This window comes from Leiobunum rupestre, chromosome 7 (genome assembly GCF_980474605.1).
Source record: "Leiobunum rupestre chromosome 7, qqLeiRupe1.1.hap1, whole genome shotgun sequence".
NCBI classification, from domain to species: domain Eukaryota; kingdom Metazoa; phylum Arthropoda; class Arachnida; order Opiliones; family Sclerosomatidae; genus Leiobunum; species Leiobunum rupestre.
In genome coordinates this window covers 28,626,840-28,648,275 of record NC_143390.1, presented here as the reverse complement: position 1 = coordinate 28,648,275, position 21,436 = coordinate 28,626,840, and the positions used below count along the sequence as shown (strand labels likewise).

Below are 21,436 nucleotides of genomic sequence, written 5' to 3'. Positions count from 1 at the left end.
GAAAACTACCGTTCATTATTTTATTAACTATATTTGTATAATTGTTACACGTTTATGAAGATAGTTAAAACAAATAGGAGCAATTTATTCACATTTCAAATCTCCGCGAACTGGCTCGGTTACATTTTGACCAGAATTCGGGTCGACGCACCAGGACATTCTAAAAAAATACGTTAGTAATTTAGTAATTTTTATTACATCAGTATGACTCTTCCTATTGTCAACATGCAAACATTTTACAGGGTGCTTTTCACAACAGACTATTGAGTGTTGTCGTCTGAAACTCTGCGACGTCACCATTGTAATTTGCCTATAGAGTGTTGTCGTCTGATACGATTTAGAAAACTTGTAACGTCACAGCTGTAGTGTTAATAGTGGCCGCCATGACAGTTACCGTTTTTTATCAATAGGCAAATTACAATGGTGACGTCGCAGGGTTTCAGACGACAACACTCTATTGATAAAAAACGGTAACTGTCATGGCGGCCACTATTAACACTACAGCTATGACGTTACAAGTTTTCAAAATCGTATCAGACGAAAACACTATATAGCGGGCTTGGTCGCCATTTTGCGTTCACTTGCTCTCGCGGCTGCTACACCCTTGACAGCGCTTTAATAGAGGGCGATTTTCTTTCTGTGATGACTTCCAGGTGAAGAGTTTTTAAATATTTTCCAAAGAGACATCCTTATGGGGGAAGTCCTATTTTGCGGAAAGAATATTTTGCATACTTTTGCAAAACTAGTGCGAACGTAGCTAATGCGGCTATTTTCAAGAATAGCGCCCCTTCCTATATATTTGTTTTGATTGTGCTATAATATTGTATTTTTCGCAAGGAATCTATTGCCGTCAAAATAATTTTTCGGAAATGAATACTTAAGGATATATAGTTAATTTAAAATTATATACTTGATGCGTAAGGTCGCGTTATAGATGGCCCATGACTTTTTTAGCCATCAGGCGCCAATGTATAGTCTTTGGATAATTTTTAATTAAAGGGGCTCCAAAGTTCGGTGGCAAAAAGAAAAGAAAATTGAGCATACGTTTCATTCCCCCAACCCCGGCAGAGTCCACCGTAAATTTCGCACTTTACCGACTTTACACAATGCATTTTGACACTGAACTATGGAGCCCCTTTAACTATATCTCCTGAAGTATTCATTTCCGAAAAATAATATTAACGGCAATAGATTCCTTGCGAAAAATACTATACTATAGCACAATCAAAACAAATATATAGGAAGAGGCGCTATTCTTGAAAATTGCCCTAGTTTTGCAAAAGTATGCAAAATATTCTTTCCGCAAAATTGCTCTGGAGAGAGAAAGGTGGGTTTTTCGATATGTTGGCTAACGACAGTTCTGTGCGCAGTAAAATTTTTCTTAACACTAACCAGCGACGAAAAATGTAACAAGCCACTCCTTTTTGGTATATGTTGGTTCTTTCTACGTGTATTTAAGTAAATAACTATAACGACCCCGAAATCTTAAACTTACAAAAAAAATTCAAGGTTAAAAACGCCAAATACGCTATAACATAAGTGTATAATATTATAGACTTATGGCTATAGCCATAAGTTTATAACTTATGGCAGGAATCCATACCTCTACTTGGAATGCTTATCGCGGCAGATTTTCGTCTCGATATGGCTGACGGTTTTTTTGACGTCACTAACTCACTATGTTAACTTAACAAACAACTACGTGAGAGGGGAGCGCGCGCAAACGGGATTTTTTCACTCGTAGGCAGGGCCAAAGCCGTCAGAGTTATCTTACCATACGCGATACGGCAGGATAAGCATTCCAAGTAGAGGTATGGATTCCTGCTTATGGCTATAGAGTGTAAAACACCCAAAATTTTAAAAGAAAACTTAAAAAAACAGATAAAAAGCTAAAACGTGCCAAAACCAACCAAAGTAAATTTTTTTTAAAAAATCCTCAGAAATCGACAACACACTATACATGGTAGTTTGCCCATGCTGAGACAAAATCGGTCAAATAGCAAAGGTAGTTACAATCACTCGTCTTGTGTTACGTGTCGCTCAATTCGATGATTAATTTTTAAATGATTTTCAAACATTCAGGGTTTCAAATAAGTTGAGTCTCTGAAATGTATGTTGGGTCCATACGAATCGTACTCACTGTCTACATTGTATATTCAACTAAATTTCAGTGATTATTATTACCCTATCGATCCGTGAATTTGCTTTTTGGAAAAGGTCCCGTCTTTTTCACACAAAGGGATGAATGCGCCAGCTAGTAATAATTGTTTACAAATCAGTACGTTAATCTCACGTTAACCAAACGAAAACTGTAATCAGGTTTAGAGATAATAAAAAGCAACAACCCCTTTTACTACACACGGAAAGGGGGAGGGGCGTAGTTTTTTTTCCGGGAACAGAGTTGCCAGATAAAGGAAATAAAACAAGCCCAAAAAACCGCCCACCGTTGAAAATGTTTTTCAAAATAGAGCCCAACTTCTCGCCCATAATTTATAGACAAATTTTATCTAGTAGTTCGAAGTTTGTTCAAATAATTACCGTATATAAATAATAACAACACCAGAACAAGTATTTTAATATTTTAATATTTTGACTCAAAACTCCATATTTTTCCAAGAACCTGTTCCCCTTAAGTGGTCAATGGATTGTTACTTATTAGGGTTTATGACAGCGGAAATGATAGCTCGACGATAAAGGCATTCCAGGACTTTCCGTGAAATTTTCCATTCTCAACTTCATCCCCTAGTCTCCCTTTTAACTCTTACTTCGTTTTAGTCACACATAATTTTTAACCCCTGAAGAGCCTGAACTTCTGTGATGCAGCTTTCGCTTCGTTTTCTATTCAACTTTCCCCTCATTTTAACCATTCTTTGATATTATTACCCCCTGGACCCCTGCGCTGCCGCTATTTCGTGGAAACGGTCGAAACCATAAAAACAAGCCCAAAAATCCGCCTCCCGCTCAAGCCATTTTTCCCCGCGTAGTGCTTTAAAAGGGAGCCTAATGGCCAAGTAGTTGGGTGAGAAAATAGCCCAACTGGTAACTCTGTCCGCGAATCGCGAGGGGTGCACATAGTGCAGCCAACATATTCTCCGTTCACCTGATTGCATTCTTGGCCAAACCAAATAAAAAAACCTTACTCGAGTTCCGGGCTTCGGCCTCTAGTTTCTGAATGACACATTCGCAAACGAGGTTTTCTCCTCTCGCCGCTTCAATCCATGTCAAAGTTAAAAAAATAAATTGGGAAAATTAGCAAAACATAATTTTGGGCCAAAATGGTAGATACATTTCTGTGAAAAAAATGTTTTTGAAATAATGAAAAAAGTATTTCTGGGAGAAATGGGGAATTATTTTGTGAAATATTTTAAAATAATTAAGATACTTTTTGAGAATTTTTTTGAAGAAGTACGTATTAGGATTTAAACTAAATGAGTTAGTCTGAAGTTCACAAAAAATTAGTTCATTCTAGAAATGGGTCTCAGAGAAAATTTTACCCGCCACACTTAAGTGAAACAGTTTACGCTATATTTTGAATTATGAATGAGTTCAGTTGCTGTAAAATGTTAAAAACCGATGCGAAAAAAAACCGATTGCGATTTTTCCGATGTGCATCGTGACGTCAGTACCAGTTGTACGGAATTTTTGTCTCGTGTGATTTCACTGATGCGCATCGTGACGTCCAAAGCAGCGTTGCCAGATTGAAAATCTGAAATTATCGTATCTAGGCCAAAAAATTATCTATTTTCCTGGAAAATTATCGTACATTTCTTTTGGCGCTAAATTTTAATTCTTTCAAAAATGCGTTGAATTTAGATGATTTTTTTTAAAGCACTACAGGAGTTTTATTTCAGGGAAATAAACAAAATGTCTATTATCATAATTAACTGAACTGAAAATGATTAAAAATGTATTAAAAAATGCGGTAATAGCTAGGAGTAATAAACTCACACTCAGGACTACGCGTACAGAAAATGTATATCATTCATTTTTAAGAAGAAAAGTTATATAAATTAATAATATATAAATCGTTCGTAGGTTTTTAAAACAATCTAAAGATTATCGTACATTATAGTACGTTGAGGCAGAATTATCGAAATAATGTTACGATATCGTACGCCATGAAAATTATAGTACGCCCTAAAAATTTTGATTAAATTATCGCACTGTGCGATAATTATCGTACGTCTGGCAACGCTGGTCCAAAGTTACTGTACACAATTTTTTGCCATCGATGGATTTTATGAAAGGTAGCGACATCTAAAGGCGACAGATGGTACTAAAAATTTAACATTACTGTACCCTTTTTCCCTCATCGATGGGCATTACGAATAGTAATACGCGGCTGTCAGTAAATTAATGTGTTTTGAGCGTGTTTTTCTAGAAAAATGACGGCACTATCAGAGCGAGTAGGAATCTATACCTCTACTTAGAGGTATGGAATCCTGGAGCGAGTTATTATTGTATCGCCTTCGGCGTTGAGAAATAGGAGTTTGGGGAAGCTGGGGTTCTATTCAAGTTGTCCCGTTTTGGTGCTACTTTTATATCATTTAAAATAACTTATTAAATAAAACCCTTCTAAACAAATCATCATGGCCAAAAATACAAATATTTTTTTTATCAAAAATGAGTGAAAATAAGGGCGTATTTGTTTTAATAATTGTGACCTGGATGGCGTGCTCTACCAGGGGTCTATTTTTCAACTTGCTTACTTTTCTCTGGTTGGTTAGCCATGTAGTTATCCACGATACATTTACAAGCTTTGTACGGTCGTCTAGATTTTTCCGTGATGTTAACGCCGTTTTTTGGTTCGACACACCAGGAAAGTCCGGTTGAACTGTGGAACTAATTGGGGGATATTTGTAGTTACGTTAGTTTTTATCCTCCACATTTATTTAATTTTATCATATGTAACATAAAAAGAATAAGTATTTCACTTTCTATTCAACTGACACTAATTTCTTGAATGATAGTCCGTTTCCACAATTACCATTTAACGAATTATACGTCTAAAGACTGATAACATAGTTGTTACTAATCTTTGGTTGTATCAGTGCGATTCCCGAGAAATCTCCACCGACAGACTTTTTGAAAGATAAACCACGACTTATTGAAAATTGAAACGCTCTCAACAGTTAAATAATGATACATTTTTTATCGGAACATAAAATTTACATTAAACACTCACTTCATTTTCGAATTGGAATACTAAACTCGTTTTCACTCGTATTTATCGCCATCAAACTAACCTTGCAGTAATTTTGTCGATGAGCAGTCTTTCGAAACTTCCGAGAATCAGATTAAACAATCACTCGGCGATAGACTATCGTTAACCGAAACGGTTCACGGTCATACTTACGTTTATAATGATACTTATGTTTTTTTTTTAAATTACGAACCTGCATGGGAGACCACTCTCCATTGTCTTCGCATATTGGGGTGAACCTTCCGACTTAAAATTGCATCTTGGTTAAATATGTTTGTTTCGTAATAATTAGAAAAATAAAGGATAAACTTACTGGGTGGGTTTGAGCTTAATTCGAATTTTTTAACTAAACAATCGCACTCTTTGAGCTTATCCGTGAGTTCATTGGTGGCCGCCGTTCCGTTAGTGAGACAACATTGGCACAGGCCCTTTTCGTTGCATTGTAAAGGGTCCTTGTTGGGTGTGCATACGCTGTCGGGACCTAAGAGTAGACCCGAAACCTCACCTTATTAACTGCGATGGATTTGCGACTCCACCTAAGCTTACTTACTCCCTCTCAAGAATCCGACAACGGTGAACATAACCTGCAAAATACAAACTAAAGCTATAACGCATACTAAAGCTGTAAATAGCGTCTTAACCCTGGGGTTAAAGCAAATGGAAGGAATTGTCAACACCTTAAGAAACTTGTTAAAAAAATCGAACATGTTCGATTCGATTCGTCAGGGTTATTATTTGGTTCTTTCGTGGTGATTTGAACGTAACTTTCGTCTCGTTGATTGTTGAAATGGAAGAACGCCACGTAGCTACTTTTGCGTTATAATAGATTTTTCGCGTGGTTGTTAGTCACCCAACACCGCGATCCTTCCCGAAAAGTGTCAAAGGGGTCATTTGTAAAAATTCTGGCATTGATTAATTTTTCTCGTAACTGAGGCCCTCTTACTATATCGTCGTCAGAGGGTTTAGTTTGTATTTTGGAATAGATTGTCAATTCAACTCTGTTGATCCGCGCCTTAAACCATTGTCAAAATTCTATTGCGAGAGAGCTTACACGTACCACGTGTTTTCATTTTTCAACCTTTTCAAGAGCCCTGTTGTTAAGGTACGCGTTTTCTCTAAAATGGGTGACTGTTATATTGAATTCCTAGATTGTTTCTTCTAAAATATTCTTAGAAAACCCTGGAAATAGGAGCGAAACTTACCAACACCTCTTGTAGTATCATTGTATCTTTAGAATGGAACGATTTGCTATTGTTAAGTTATAGAAATTATAATATAAAATAATTGAAATCAGATTCAATAAGTGTTTTAACGTTCAAACAACAATTATAGCTGATTCAACCTCGTCCAAGAAGAGTGACTCGTCGAAGGTCGGAAGCTCAACCCTTTTTTAATGTATATGTAAACCACGTAGTGTAAACTTAGTTCCAACTTCGTGTAGTGTACAACACGTTTCACGTTGAACAAAGGGAAACCGATATGACTTCTGCAAAGGGTATCAGAATTATAGTTCTAGGGTTCCATGAAATGGTTTGTTCAACCTGACTAAACAAAGAATCAATAGACGGGCCTATTAACAGCCAAATCAAATTATTGCATTGTTTCCTTAATAAGTACAAAAGAGATTGATCGCTCTATTCAAAATTGTTCCGAGCAATTGTTTTTATGACATCTGAAACTTTTTAACAATATGTATTTCCTTTTTTCCTTATTCGACATAGACCGAATGCTAGAATAGTTTGTACAGGACCCAAACGATCCACAATGAAAAATGTACACCCTGAAACGTCAAAACGACAGTACTTTCTTTAAAACGCGAGTCAAAATGTACATTTCAGTTTAAAAAGTAAAGACTTTTACCATCATTAAAATGGTGAATTTGCTGAATTTGCTTCTATTACGTCGGAAAAAAGTTAAATTTAAACACGAAAGATTTCAACAAGTACCATAGTTAATTTTAAACTTTTATTGGCGAAGAAATATACAATTAAAATGAACTTTAACATTTTATATCATCTCCACGATTTTCTTGAGTCTTCACTACTTTCCCCGTTGAACGGTCAACGCATGATACATAGCCAGTTGATGAATTTATCTGCATTGGCTTGAAATTCCCCTCTTCGTCGCACTCCGGCAGATCTTGAATGAAGTTTTTACCTAAAACATTTAAACTCTTGCAATCATATGTTTTATTTGGGCTGACTAAATAAAATTACGACCATTGTCAACATATGCTAAAAAAGAGTCCATCTGATATCTATTAATTCTGGCACGACCCTAACAACTCATTTCATTACCATGAGCATCTTTCATTTCCTTCAGTTTTTGGGCGCAAAGTCCAGATGTTGGGGCTCCTTTAAATATCAAATAATTATGTAATTTGCGTCACAGTTTCCCTCTGTGAATTTTATTAGTTAATAATTCTATAGCAACTTGTTAATTTACAATTATAAATTGATAAGAGTTGTTTACCCTTTATTGATGACAACACCACGATAGTCAAAACAGCGCAAAAAACCTTAATTTAAATTAGATATAGAGCTGCTAAAACGCTGAGTTTATTTTAAAGAAAGTTCTTACCAAAGTCCGGTACATATTCGCGCAAACAGATTATTTATTTTTCGTGTAAATGGTCTTAAGAAAGGAGACACTTTTTTTTTTTACCACAATAGAAATTTTTCGCGTTTGTACCCTTTATGACACTCCTGTTGGTTTAATAAGAAAACCTGGTGGCTTCTGTACTTCTACTGAGGGAGCCCTGTGAAGATTTTGTTTTATATAGACTATATAATTATGGGAAGTCGAACGCGATTGGCCGTCTCTTTTGTGATTGTCATTTTCCACTTGTTGCGATTTTTTTTGTCAGCTATATCCCCCACCTGAATTTTTTCGAATAGTCAATATGGCCATGATTAATAGCTTTATTGAGAAGGATATAAGGATTTTATTCGAAAATTGCTCGTAACAATAACACAAGCGTTTAAGGAAATCCTATGTCACAAAGAATTTATCGCTGTACTATATTTTATTATTTAAAAAGAATACCGGAAATGTAGTTATACATCTGCTCTAAAAAATTAATGACATAAATAATTATATAATAATTACATATATTTCTATTATCTCTAAGACTTCAAAAATCGTTTAAATCTCGACTGCCCACTATGATCGTGCAAAGACCTTTCTGGGCCTGGGTCAAATAATGTAGTCGGGGACCCTTCGAAGTAAATTTTGACGGCGGGGGTACCGGTGAAGTAAACGGCGATGTGCCCCTAATTAGAATGTTTGTGGGCTCATCTTCCGCCGGGCGTGGGGGAATTATGTCGCCCTCTAGCAAAATGAACTACTAACTCTACCAAAGCTTAATTATTTAACTTTATGGCCCCCAGGGATCAAAGTCCTGAGGGTGAAAACCACTAAATGTTACTGTCCAGAGCATTTTCAATTAAATTACCTAACACTTTTTCTCCATTGCCCACCCTAGTCTCCAGTTGAAAATGTTTGGCTTTTCCTGATACAGCCTTACATTGTTGCTAGAACCATCAACTAATTAGTCCATGAATTAACACAGGGACACCCCGTCCCCGAATATTTGCTAAGGAAAACTAGGGTCAAACAGGGATGAGAAAAGGGGGGAAATTAACATAAAGCTAGTCTATGTGGCTACCATGTTGTGGCGCGTAAAGAATCCTTTTTCGGATTTAAAATAGCTAGAATTATCCTTCTTAATTTGAACTAAATAGAAAATGAATTTTTCTTCATTAACTCATAAAACGATGTTCATTTCTCCACTTAGAAAAAGGGAAAAAAGAATTGGATGGCGATTTTGTTTCTGGTAAGCTAGCTTTTTATCGCTATTAATATCAGAATTTCTCTATTGCATTATGGATTTTATTTTGTAGATGTTATGATGTTGACGATTTAGCTAAATTCTGTTTCTGGGATATCCAAACTAAATCATGTCATAAGCGTATTTCCTTCCGGTAAAGTTTTAGCCATTAAATGTTCGAATATATATGAAAAATGCATTTAAATTAAAGTTAATGATAAGTACTTCATTGGCCAGTTACCAAACTCTTTTGAACACGGTGGAATTATGTAAAAATTTTACATTTATTGACAATGAATATGTCAATAAATTGAAGCTTCGGATTTAAACATTAAATGTGTCCATTAAGCGATCTTTGTTCCTAATATTTTCGTTTTGTGTATTTTTTATTTGTTTTATAAATTGTAGGGCTCACAAGTCACACATTGTTGACTTAGCCCTAAACTGCTAAAAATAATTTGCATAAATACCCAATAAATTTGATTTGATTTGTCACAATATAAATATTGTCATTATTAAATTACCGTTATTTTAATATTCAATGTTTGAATCTGTTTCTTATTTGTATGAATTTAATCATACCAATGGATCCATTAGACCTATGGTGGAAAGTATGAGAAATCCACACAAACCCATTAGGTATTTAGTAAGTTAATTCCATTTAGTACCATTAGACCACCAGAATATAATAATAATAATAATAATAGTAATCAGCTAGGCTAATACCCAAGGCACCACCTTAGGCCTAAGTCATCAAGCGACTTTTGAAGCCTTTAATTCAGGTGGCCGGGTTACAATGCGAAGGGGGGTGGTGGCAAGCCCTGCATGCCACACGATCCCTACACTAACTATTACGGTTAACCTCAACAAGTTTTTATGGAAGGGGAAACGGAAGAGCTCGGGGGAAAACCCCTTAAACCAGTGAGGAGAGAACTTGCAAACGCCACAAGCTGGGATCGAACCCGGCTCCTCTTGCTGCAAGGCGAAAGTGCTAACCACTCCGCCACCCCACAGAATTAGACTTAAACTAAAAACCACTAGACGTCCAGTCAGTCCCATTAGGACTCCACTGTTTCGATTAAACTTCCACTGGATGACATTAGAATTTGACTAAGACCCATTAGGTCTCTAGTCAGTTCCATTAGGACTCCACTGGATCCATTAGACCAGTGGATGCCATTAGAATTTAACTAAGACCCTTTAGGTCTCTAGTCAGTTCCATTAGGACTCCACTGGATCCAATAGACCAGTGGATGTCATTAGAATTCAACTAAGACCCATTAGGTCTCTAGTCAGTTCCATTAGAACTCCATTGGCTTCCATTAGAATTCAACTTAAACCCATTAGACCTCCAGTATTTTCCATTACGACAACACTGGATCCATTAGACCAACATCAGTAGGCTCCATAAAAACACCACTCGTTCCATTAGATCTCCAGTGGGTCCCATTAGGATACCACTGGTTCCATTTAGGTTCTTATGATATCCACTTCATTCCATTAAAATACCAGTTGGTCACTTATGGAAACAAATGTTTCCTATTGTTTTTTTTTCTTAAGGGAGGGTTTAGGGAATGGTATAAAAAAACCACTCATACGATTTACCTACACAGTGTTTTTTCATTTTTCCCAATAAAAATATAATCATAAAACGTATTGACGGATTTTGAAATGACGTTTTAGCGCGCGACACTACAGATACATGTCTGGGTATATGTCTTGGGCACGCAGCCTTCTTTGCGTGCTTTTTTGACCATAAAATGTAGAGGTATTTTCACGCGCAAAATGAATTTTAAAAGCCGTCAATTGTCGCGGCAAAAAAAGACCGTTGTAAAAACTTAGGGCCCGTTGCAAAAGTCATTCTGAACAACCTAGCCGATTGGCTAGTGATCCCAGATCGGCTAGGTCGTTTGGCGGATTCCCAAAAAACGCGTTGCAAAAGTCGCCGATGTGCGATCTAGCCAAACAAGATCCTAGCAAACTCGTCTACTTTTTATTTTTTACCGCACGCATTGTTTAACGAATCAGAAGATGCTATTTACGCGGGGAAATAGTACGTTTTTAAGCAGACGGCAATTCCCCAATTTTAAGCGTAGATTGTTTATTTATTTATATAATAAAGAAATAGGTCACTAAGCTAGTGTTAGCTTATATGTGGCCGTACAGTACATCAAAATAGTTGCATGTTATTAATTAAACAACAAATATTTTCTTTTTTTACAAAATACAAATAAAAGGGGTGCATACGGTACAACGAGTTCAAAGGGTCATTTAAGACTAGAGTAAAACAGAAGTCCCAGATAATAGCATAAATGGTAAAAGTTAAGCTAGTTGGTCAAGTTTAGGACGCACAATCTCGCGAACAGAGCGACGGAGAGCAGAACGAGTGCCACAAGAGAGAACATCAGCTAGTAGAGAATTCCATAGATCAATTGTTCGGTGGGAGAAATGCCATTGGCGCAGGGATGTTCTAGTCCTAGGTTTAAAGATTTTTGCGTCGTGTCCTCGGGTTCGATGTAGAGAGTCAAATCGGAAGAATGAGTTTGGGTCGACTGATGAGGCACCATGCCACAGACTCCAAAGTTGTACAATATCGTTCACGACATGTCTGAGTTTGGGGGAGTCGAGATGGAGTGCAGCGTCACGGTCATCAGGTGATAAATGTTCTAGGCCGCGAGTCAGTTTGGTAAATCGATTGTGCGCTTTCCTAGGCTAACTTGGTCACCAAGTAGAGAGGGCCTCCACACTTCTGAGGCGAAGTTTATATGGGAAAGAACCAGCGATGTATATATAGTGCGAAAAAGTCGTGGGGACCGAAAGAAGAAGTTCCGTCTGGTGAGGCCCGTGAGGGAATTGATCTTTTTTACAACCTTGGAAGTATAATAGCTATAGTTCAGGCTGGTGTCCATCCAGATTCCTAGGTCCCGAACAGGGAAGTCAGCCATAGGAAGCGCAGTACCATTTAGTGTAAAGGTGGTAGAGGGATTGTATTTACCGAGATAGAGCACACAACTCTTCTGGATGTTAAATAGCATGTGATGGTCAGCCCAGTTGGAAATGGCATTTAGGTCTTCTTGGAGGAGAAGGTCATCTTGGGCGGTATTCGCCGGATGGGCTACTTTGGAGTCATCCGCAAAGAGGTATATACGAGAGTGCGCAACAGCATCGGGTAAGGAATTGATAAAAATTGAGAAAAGAATTGGTCCCAGGACACTCCCTTGAGGGACTCCACTCATGGGAGTTAAGGGGCGAGACATGTGCCCTTGGAGAGCCACAGAATGTTCCCTGTTAGTTATGAACTTAGAGAGCCACATTAGTGCCTTGTCTGTAATTCCAGCTGCTGATAGTGCATTTATGAGCGTTTCGTGCGACGTGACTAGTATTAGTAATGGGTCTGTAGTTAGAAGAGTTGGTGCGAATTCCGGCTTTGTGAATAGGTGTAATAGTGGCTTGTTTCCAGGAGCCTGGCACAATTCCCGTGCTATAGCTTAAGTTGATTATTGTGGCGAGCGGGTGGGAAAGATAATAGGATAATATTTTTAACAGGTAGGGGTGTAAGCCATCAAGCCCAGCCGCTTGGTTGTGGTTTAGCAATAGGAGTTGGCGAAGAACGGAATCAGTATCACAACGGAATTCGGTAAGTACTTGTGTTCGTTCGCTGGTAAGCGGAAGTGTCGTTGGTGACGAAGAGGCTAGGTTAGAGGATACTGCAATAAAGTGGTCGTTGAGGATATCAGCTATACGGGCGGGATTAGTAGCTGTGGTTCCATCCGGAGTTTTCATTTCAGTCATAGTAAATTTTGTTTTTCGGAGCCTATTGACGTGTCTAAAAAAAGCTTTGGGATTGGAAGCGATTTGATTAGTGAGGTTGTTTTCAAACTTTCTTTTAGCTTTACGTGACGCATTGGTGACGGCATTACGGGCCTTCCTATATTCATCGTGGGCAGACTCAAGCTGGGGGGTTGCGTATTGTCGGGTCTTGGCACGAGTATATTTTTTCCAGGCAGCAGTTTTGAATTTATGAGATTTGGCGTACCTAGCGTTAACTTGAGGTGGACGGGGTTGTTTCAGGCGGCGGAAGGGCACATAGAGACTGATACCGCGATATAATACGTCTAGGAAAGCAGTCCAACTGGTTTCAACATCATTCTGGTCTAGTTCTTCGTTCCAATTGATGGATGAAAGGTAGCTCGCAAAATTGTCATAGTCCCCTTTGAAGATGTCTCGGCAGATGCGTGTGGGTTGAAGGGTTGATTGATTGGGGCAAGCCAATTTAAACGTTATTACATTGTGGTCACTTTTATCTAGTGGTGGATGTTGGAGGACATTATAAACCAAATGGGGATCAATTGTGAAGACCAAATCAAGGATACTAGGTCTCTGGAAGAGATGACCTGTGCGGGTAATTTCATGAACGGATTGGATCAGATTTTGGTTGGGGATTGCCTCCAGAAATTGTTTGGTGGCATTATCGGCTGAGGGTAGAGGAATCCCCAAGGGGAAAAAGATATTGCGGTAGTTAAAGTCTCCTAGGAGAAGTATAGCGCAGTTATGAGAGGAGCAGCACTGGGATACAGCGCAAATGATATCGGTTACGTCGCCATGATTGTCGTAGGAAGGGGAGCGGTAAACGAGACAGAGCAGAACGTCAGTAGTCGGAAGAGTGCACAGCACTGTCAGAATATCAAGCCCGGAGAACTCAGAGAGGTTTTTAGAGACGGATGAGGAGATGACCTCAACTGGTTGGGCGGACAGGTTGGCTGGAAGAAAGAGTGCTACACCACCACCTTTGGATAAACCCTGGCGGTCTCACCGGAATATGTGGAATTGTGGGAAATTGAGTTCACAGTCCATGACCTCTGGTTTGAGCGCAGTTTCAGTAATTGCCAGAATGTTGGAATTTGTAGATTTAACTACTGCAGCTAATTCCATGCGCTTATAGGTAGTGAGGGTGTTTGCGTTTGTCATTAGGACTGTTATGCCATCCGAATGGTTAGGCGTCGTATTAGTGTAAGGAATGGCACCAAAATGTTGAATAGGGACATACGGTTTAACCAACGGGTCAAGTGGACAGGTTGGTTCGTGAGAGTTAGTGGCAATAGAAGAGGAGATAGTATTATTAGTATTTACAATATATACAGGTATTGAACGTGGGTCAGGTAGCGTTAGCTCCTGACGTTCTAATGGTTTGGTTCTATTTTAAATATAACTTTAAAAGTTAAAAGTAAAAGTTAAATTACAAAACGTTATTCGCGTTTCAGTATATACTTTTGCATCGATTAATTATATTTAAATTACCCTATTTCAAAATAATTTTATTATACTGATAATTAAACTGAAATTGAAGAAAATTGTAAAGTTTTGGGCACACTTGTTAACTTTTGTAGTAATTTATAAAACGTAAAATACCCAATAAAAGCGTTACTTCAATGTTTTCCTTGTTTAAATCGTAAAAAAGTCATTTAAATAAAGATAATTACGGTAAATGACTGCAAAATGGCAAACTCAGGGTCGTCATTTAAGGATTTTTTAGGAGGGGAAAACGCTGTTGTCCGGGGGCAAAACGCGTCAAATTTAATAATTTTCAATATTTAAACAAAATAGTTATTTGCACCAATTAAACAGTAAATTTCTAATGTAGCTAAATGAAAATTTGTTCATGAACTCTTTTGGGTCGAAAAATTTAGATGAAGTACCTGGGAAAACGTCTTTCCTAAAATAACGATTAGCCTTGCATTGTCAATACACGCGTGCGAAATATTTCAGACAATACATATTATCAATGAGCAATAATATACGCAACAAATACCCTTATCTTATTCTAAGCTATCGAGTTTATTAAGAAAAAAGACATACCTGAGTTGCAGAATGCAACGGTGGCCGACCGCGCAATACGTCATGCTCAACATCTGGCCTAAGCTCAGTCCACAATTTAATAAATACGGGTTTCGGAAGACGATAATTTTGTAAAAATTCCTTCTCAGAATCGATTTGAACGTTCATGCCGTACTCTTTCGCGCCTGAAATCAGTTTCTGCAGCTTCATTACCGCGATTATTCAATTCATTTAAATCAAGCAACGCGATAAATTCAGCCATTTTTCCCGCTCTAGCCGTTTGGCGGCTGCGTAGGAGCAGTCGCCAATCGGCTAGGAATAATTCTCGCCAGCCAAATTGAAAATATACTTTTGCAACGTGTTTTTCGGCTAGGATCATAGATATAAGAAATGTATATAAAGGTCTAGATAAATTTCGGGGCGTCAGCCTAACATAAAATACGGAATTGACACCTAGCAGACACCGAGGAAGGCACGTGACCAAGAGCGCGAGCTCTCTTAGCATTTTAGTACTAACAAGGAGACTACCCGAGGTGGTTATCAACGATTTTGTTGAAACTCGGGGGTTAGGTAGACCTTGTGGTAGTATGAAAATTGCCAAAGGGAAAAGTTGCAATGGGCTTTAGTTTTCCCATGGCAACCGAAAATGTTTTTGATCTCTCAAAACAAAAAATCTCCATTTAAAAAAAGCATGGGATTTTCTCGGTTTCACAGGGTACTTACTTACTTAAAAAATTTGAAAAATTTTTATTTTCAAAACATACCCAAAAAGATTAATTTGACCTATTTTGGGTAAAATTGATCAATGATTTTGGCTAAAATTGATAAATTTTGGTTCAATTTTAACAAAATTTGGGTAACCTAGAAAATCCCATGCTTTTTTAAATGGAGAGGTCAAAAACATTTTGGGTTGCCATAGGAAAACTAAAGCCCATTGCAACTTTTCCCTTTGCGAATTTTCATACTACCATAAGGTCTACCTAACCCCCGAGTTTCAACAAAATCGGTGATAACCACCTCGGGTAGTCTCCTTGTAAGTGCTTGACGTTTCCGCAGGCCGTAGTCTTTAGACACCATCTGTTGGTGACTTTTAGTATAATTTTTAAGCATGAGACAATGGCTCTCGCAACGATAGCACGAGCTTTCTTACTGGCTAGACACGCCCCATTTAGCTAGAATCGTGACGTAGAATCCTAGCCGAACGAACTTTTGCAACGGGCCCTAAGATAGAACCGTCTGCTATTTTTTTCAAAATTCAGAAATGATATTGAAAACTACTAGATGGCGGTAGCCGTTTAATTTTTGTGACGTTTTGACCCGAGTAAAATAGGCCTTTCTATAAAGGGGAACGACTCATAATTTCGGAAATCACAACTCCGAATACAAAATTCCCATAAATTCCCATATCACTGAATTCCCATTTCTCCGAATTCCCATAACTCAGAATTCCCATTACGTAGAATTCTCATATCTTCGAACCAAAACCCGAATACAAAATTCCCATAACTTCGCATTCCCATAACTTCGAATTCCCATAACTTCGAAATCCCATAACTTCGAATAGTAGTTTTTTGGGTACGGAAATGCTAATTATTATTCACAACTCAATGGTGAAGTTTGTTTTCGTTGTAAAGCTCTCTTGCGGAAGTGAATAGGAGAAAGCGTGTTGATTTCAAATAAATGATGAAAAAAGGACTATAATTAACGGAAATAATGGTAAGATTCAATATGCCATATCATAAGTAACATAATAACAGTAAGGATGACAATTAACGAGATTTACAACGGAACTGATTTTCAGAGAACAACCTTTCCCAAGATTCAAGATCGGTGAAAAGCCCGCGTGCTTCGGAGAACGTGGGGAGGATATTAAAGAACCTGCGCTCGAGCGAGGTGGAAAAACGACGGTTAGAGGAGGTTTTAAAAGAAGGGGTTTTAGCAGAGATACTGACAATATAGAGATATGAAACTCCGCCTGAAAAGCGACCCCCGGAATTTTAAAAAAATCCTGAGCGGAGCGACGCCTAACGGCCGGGAGAAAGCGTATTTTTCGAAACCCCAAACAGCGGGTTTCGGACGCAAAAATTTATATACGCGTTTTGTCTTAGAAATTATCATCTTGAGGGTTTGTATCAATAAAGAAATATGCCTGGAAGTAATTGTTCTGTAAAATTTTGTAACAGTTCCAAAGAAAAGCAAAGGATATCCTTGTTTAAGTTTCCAAAAGAGAAAGAACGGTAGGAAAAATTAATTAATAGCTTTTGTTAGGCCTATCTTTAATATGTGGTTTTTCAATAAACTTTGATCTGAGAAATGGCTGATAATGTCGGAAGAAGCTATCTTTATTTGAAAGATGCGAAACATTTGCATCATAATAAAATATGCGCCCTACATTTTGAGGATTCTTGTTTTATGAATAGTAAAACCAAAAACCGACTGACATCAAACGCTATTTCAACAATATTTTGAAATGAATTTAAGCGCCAACAAGTAAAAATTGAGTTTTAAGTATTGTTTATTTATAAGTTAATTTAAATGAAACATATTTCCCAAGGGAATGATAATTTAGCTAGTTGCTCAAAGGTAAAGGTTCCGGAGAACTTAGTAGAAAATGATATCAAGGACTATCATAAAAAAACTGGTACCATGAAATTTATACATTGGTAACGGGGTCATAAGTTAAAACTCAATTTTCAAATAGAATCTAGTAAACGGTCTGTAGAAATGGTGGAAGAGCGTAGGAGCCAGGGGGGCAATGCCCCTCCCTAGAATTTTACTGGGAGAGGCAACTAATGTTATTGCCCCCTCCAACATTTTTGTCAGTTGAAATCTTCGCAAGGCTCAAATTATCATTTTAAAAGCATATAAAGCTTATAGAACCTCAACTGTGTTTAAATTTCAATCTTTTCCCGCCAATGTATATAGTAGAAAAATGTATAAATGCATTTGGAAAAGCTACACTCCATTAAAAATTCAAAACCATTCTCCAGACCCCTTTTGGTTTCACTTTGCCCCCTACAACTTCTAGAACGTTCCTACGCCCCTGAAGAGCGCAATAATAGACCTACAAAAAGGACCCGTGTTTCAGTTGCAGCAAGTTCCAGCGAATCTATATCTACAGAACAGGATTGTAAACAGTTTCATTAAAAACAACTCTATTAAATTTTAACATGGTTTTCTTTATCTGTGGAAATTCCTACAATTGAAATTCAGCAGGCTACTAAACCTAATATCAAGACCAATTCCTTCTTAACATTGACTTATATAAGACCCATATAATAATTCCAGATGATTATGATGAAAGTCTTCCATCAGCAAATAATTATTATCCCAGCGCATGTTCGGAGGAAGACTTTCAAATTTGTAAAAGTTCCCTTGAAAGCCAAGGGCCTGGAAAACAAAACACACTATCTTACATTTCAGGATATGTCTTATCTCGTTGTAATAAAAACCACAATTGTGAATCATGCAAAACCAAACTTGTAGATGAAAAACAAACACTCAACCAGTCAAATATATTAGCATCATTTAAGTCTCGTGATACATCAACATTCAGTGGCTTGACAATACCAACTGAAAGATTCCAGAGCTACGTATCTGAGATCATGGACAAGTTTGATAAACTTTTCCCAATGGTAATACAAATGAATAAAGTCAAAGAGAGGATTACCAGAATTATTTCAAGAACAATCGATCAATCTTGGTTTATTTCAAAAGATGAGATGCATCAGCTTGTTCCATGTGTTGATTACTCGAAAGAAATAATAAATTTTTTTGTACAACTTTCCATTCGTAGTACATTGGAAAAACATAATTTTAACCACAAGTATGACAAAAACCCCGAAACATCTAGATCGCAAATTACTTAAGGTTCAACATTAACAAATACTTACCAAACATTTTAGTCGTTAACCATTTTGATGACATATACTTGGATTAATAATATTCCAATTATTTATCCCAGAAATACCGTTGGATTAATGATCATTAATTTAACCTCTGGCCCTGATTCAAGTAACAAAGGTCTAAAATAACATAAAAAATAGTTAATATATGAACTTTCTTAAAATAATTAAATATAATTAATTAAAAACTTACTTTTTATCTTATCTTAATAAATTATATTGAAAATCCTCTAAGCAATCGTATTTCTTTATTAAAGCTGCACATATGATTCATTGAATTTCATTCAAAACAAAACGTAAACCTACTACAAATAAACACGGGAAGAAAAAGCTTTCTCCCGGCTGATAGATGGCGCCGACGTTAACGAAAAAAAAAGTGGTCGCAGCGATGTATAGGGAGTTTCATATCTCTATATTGTCAGTATCTCTGGTTTTAGGTTTAAGTCCGGAGAAGGAAGGAGAAGGTAGAACCGCCGAAATCGCCGCTAAGCAAAAGTATTATTTTCGTCCAAGAATCTTCCGTCCCCGCTACAAGACCTGAACGTCGCGTTTATCTTTTATTATTATTCTAAATTATTACTCAGTCGTGTTCCTTTTCGTTATAAATAAACTTATTATCTTCCTCAACCTTATTGAACGTCGCATTGGTGGAGGCGCCGGGCACTCGTATTCGTCACCTCTTGTTACTATGGCTCAACAAATCTCCCCATTCCGAGGCGATTCGACCGAAGACATCGAGGAATGGTTGTACAGATTCAAAACCATCGCTACATTGAACGGATGGCCTGCCGACAACTGGATTCTGTATTTGTCTCTCAATCTCGAAGGTACAGCCGCTTCCTACTGGAGAAATATCTCGGCTTCTAAACAAGGAATAACCTGGGTCTGGGCTGAAAACAAACTGAAATCAACTTTTGGGAAGACCATTGACGACGCCACAATTGAACAACAATTGTTTAACCGACGCCAAGGAACCAACGAACTTTATGATGTATACTGCGCTGACGTTTTAGCCCTGTGCGACAAACTAAGTCGAGACGTCGCTATGCCAGAGAAGGTCCAAAGACTTATGAATGGCCTACGTCCCGATCTCGTAGAAGACGTGTACAAAATGAAGCCAATTTTATTGGGGGACTTGAAAGAAGCCGTCGCTCTGGTCTTGGCAGCTAAAGACGCAGCCGCCCGTAGTCGATCCGCCGCTAGAAATACAAATTCTCTTGCGCTCCGCCCTGATGCCTCTAATATGATTAAAAATATACCTACCAACTACCGATCTCTACCTTGCCATCAAACGGAGTTGCAACTGTCATCAAAAACCCAACAACAGTGGCAGTTACCCGCAAATCGACTAACCGGTCGTCCAATATGTTTTATCTGCAATAACATCGGCCACGTTTCTAGGCATTGTCGAAATCGCCCCTCCTACGCGGTCAATACTGTAACCCCGGACAATCAACAGCAGCCTCAGGAAGACGAATCCCAACTTCCGGGAAACGAGCACCAGTGGTCGTGTTAGAGGGTACGGCCGCCGAGGATAATTCATACACCTCTGCCAATGACGCATTACTTAGACGACACTGCGAAATCAATGGCCACGCCGCTACCGCCCTTATTGACCCCGGAGCGGCTATCACAGCTATCAGCACCTCGTTTGTGGAATCTCACCGAATTTGTCTTCAACCGTGCAGTGTCCCTATCAAATCAGCTAGTGGCCACTTAGCGTTTGCGGTAGGAAGAACTGAAATAGTGATCAATCAGGAAGGCAATAAGTCCACGATTTCGGCAATTGTTCTACCAAATCTACCGGCAGATATTCTTTTGGGAATTGACTGGTGTCGACATACAAAACTAGTTCTTAATTTCGGATCCGAACCTACCATACGGTTTCCAAGCACATCGACAGATCCCGACGCTACCACACCTGAAAATCTACCCATCGTCGCCTTCATCACAATCGCCGAACCCGTCATTCTGAAGCCTTGGACCGAAACGCTAGTTCCCATTGTACTATCTCGTAAAGCACCGTTTCGGGATGGTTTACTCACTCCAAGTTCTGAACTACGTTCTAAAACTGGACTTACGGCGCCATATTCTGTTCTATCATCATCGTTCGATTCCGCTCCGATCGCTAATATGTCTTGGGAGGAAAAGGTCATTCATCCGGGAATGAAGTTGGGAACCATTGAACCTCTGTCACTGAGTACCACGATTATCAGTCACATAAACCACCTAGAAGCAGCAACCGAGCCTTCCTGGAAGAACTCCGAAATTTCAACCAACATCACACCTGACCAAAAGACAGAACTTGAAAGTCTTCTACAGGAGTTTGATCACTGCTTTAAGGCAGCAAAGGACCCGCTACGCCGTGCAAAGTTACCGGCGCACACGATTGACACACAAGGCCACCTTCCTGTCCATTTACCTCCTTTCCGTACATCCTTCACCGAACGCGAAATGATTCAGGAAGAAGTTCGTACAATGCTACGAGACGACGTAATACGTCCATCTTCGAGTCCTTGGTCTTCTCGTGTCGTAATCGTTGCGAAAAAAGATGGGTCACCAAGATTTTGCGTAGACTTTCGTCGCTTAAACGCCATAACTAAGCGTGACGTCTATCCCCTCCCTCGCGTGGACGACGCCCTCGATCGCCTACATGGTGCAAAG

General features: G+C 38.4%; 3 protein-coding genes and 1 long non-coding RNA gene across 4 annotated transcripts; all 4 read right to left on the bottom strand.

Annotated features, from left to right (window-relative positions):
- Nucleotides 1–11: 11 nt before the first annotated feature.
- On the bottom strand, nucleotides 12–6,036 carry LOC149935853 (U20-hexatoxin-Hi1a-like). Its single transcript, XM_090154727.1, has 8 exons — nucleotides 5,881–6,036; nucleotides 5,754–5,787; nucleotides 5,517–5,684; nucleotides 5,397–5,449; nucleotides 4,710–4,842; nucleotides 3,141–3,209; nucleotides 2,185–2,254; nucleotides 12–160 (listed from the first exon to the last, which is right to left on the bottom strand). Exons 1-8 carry the CDS (start codon nucleotides 5,908–5,910, stop codon nucleotides 85–87), a joined length of 633 nt encoding a protein of 210 aa, XP_090010853.1. The 5' UTR covers nucleotides 5,911–6,036; the 3' UTR covers nucleotides 12–84.
- A 1,118-nt stretch (nucleotides 6,037–7,154) lies between these two features.
- Nucleotides 7,155–7,950, bottom strand: LOC149935852 (SPARC-related modular calcium-binding protein 2-like). Its single transcript, XM_090154429.1, has 4 exons — nucleotides 7,784–7,950; nucleotides 7,676–7,721; nucleotides 7,501–7,557; nucleotides 7,155–7,360 (listed from the first exon to the last, which is right to left on the bottom strand). The coding sequence occupies exons 1-4, from the start codon at nucleotides 7,796–7,798 to the stop codon at nucleotides 7,203–7,205; spliced, it is 276 nt and encodes a 91-aa protein (XP_090010555.1). The 5' UTR covers nucleotides 7,799–7,950; the 3' UTR covers nucleotides 7,155–7,202.
- Nucleotides 7,951–12,332: 4,382 nt separating this feature from the next.
- LOC149935851 (uncharacterized) lies at nucleotides 12,333–14,932 on the bottom strand. The gene is made up of 3 exons (XM_090153600.1): nucleotides 14,889–14,932; nucleotides 13,880–14,226; nucleotides 12,333–13,819 (listed from the first exon to the last, which is right to left on the bottom strand). Exons 1-3 carry the CDS (start codon nucleotides 14,930–14,932, stop codon nucleotides 12,333–12,335), a joined length of 1,878 nt encoding a protein of 625 aa, XP_090009726.1.
- Nucleotides 14,933–18,051: 3,119 nt separating this feature from the next.
- Nucleotides 18,052–18,809, bottom strand: LOC149935850 (uncharacterized). Its single transcript, XR_016472359.1, has 4 exons — nucleotides 18,761–18,809; nucleotides 18,538–18,618; nucleotides 18,374–18,464; nucleotides 18,052–18,257 (listed from the first exon to the last, which is right to left on the bottom strand). It is a non-coding gene; the product is annotated as an uncharacterized LOC149935850 (long non-coding RNA).
- Nucleotides 18,810–21,436: the final 2,627 nt, after the last annotated feature.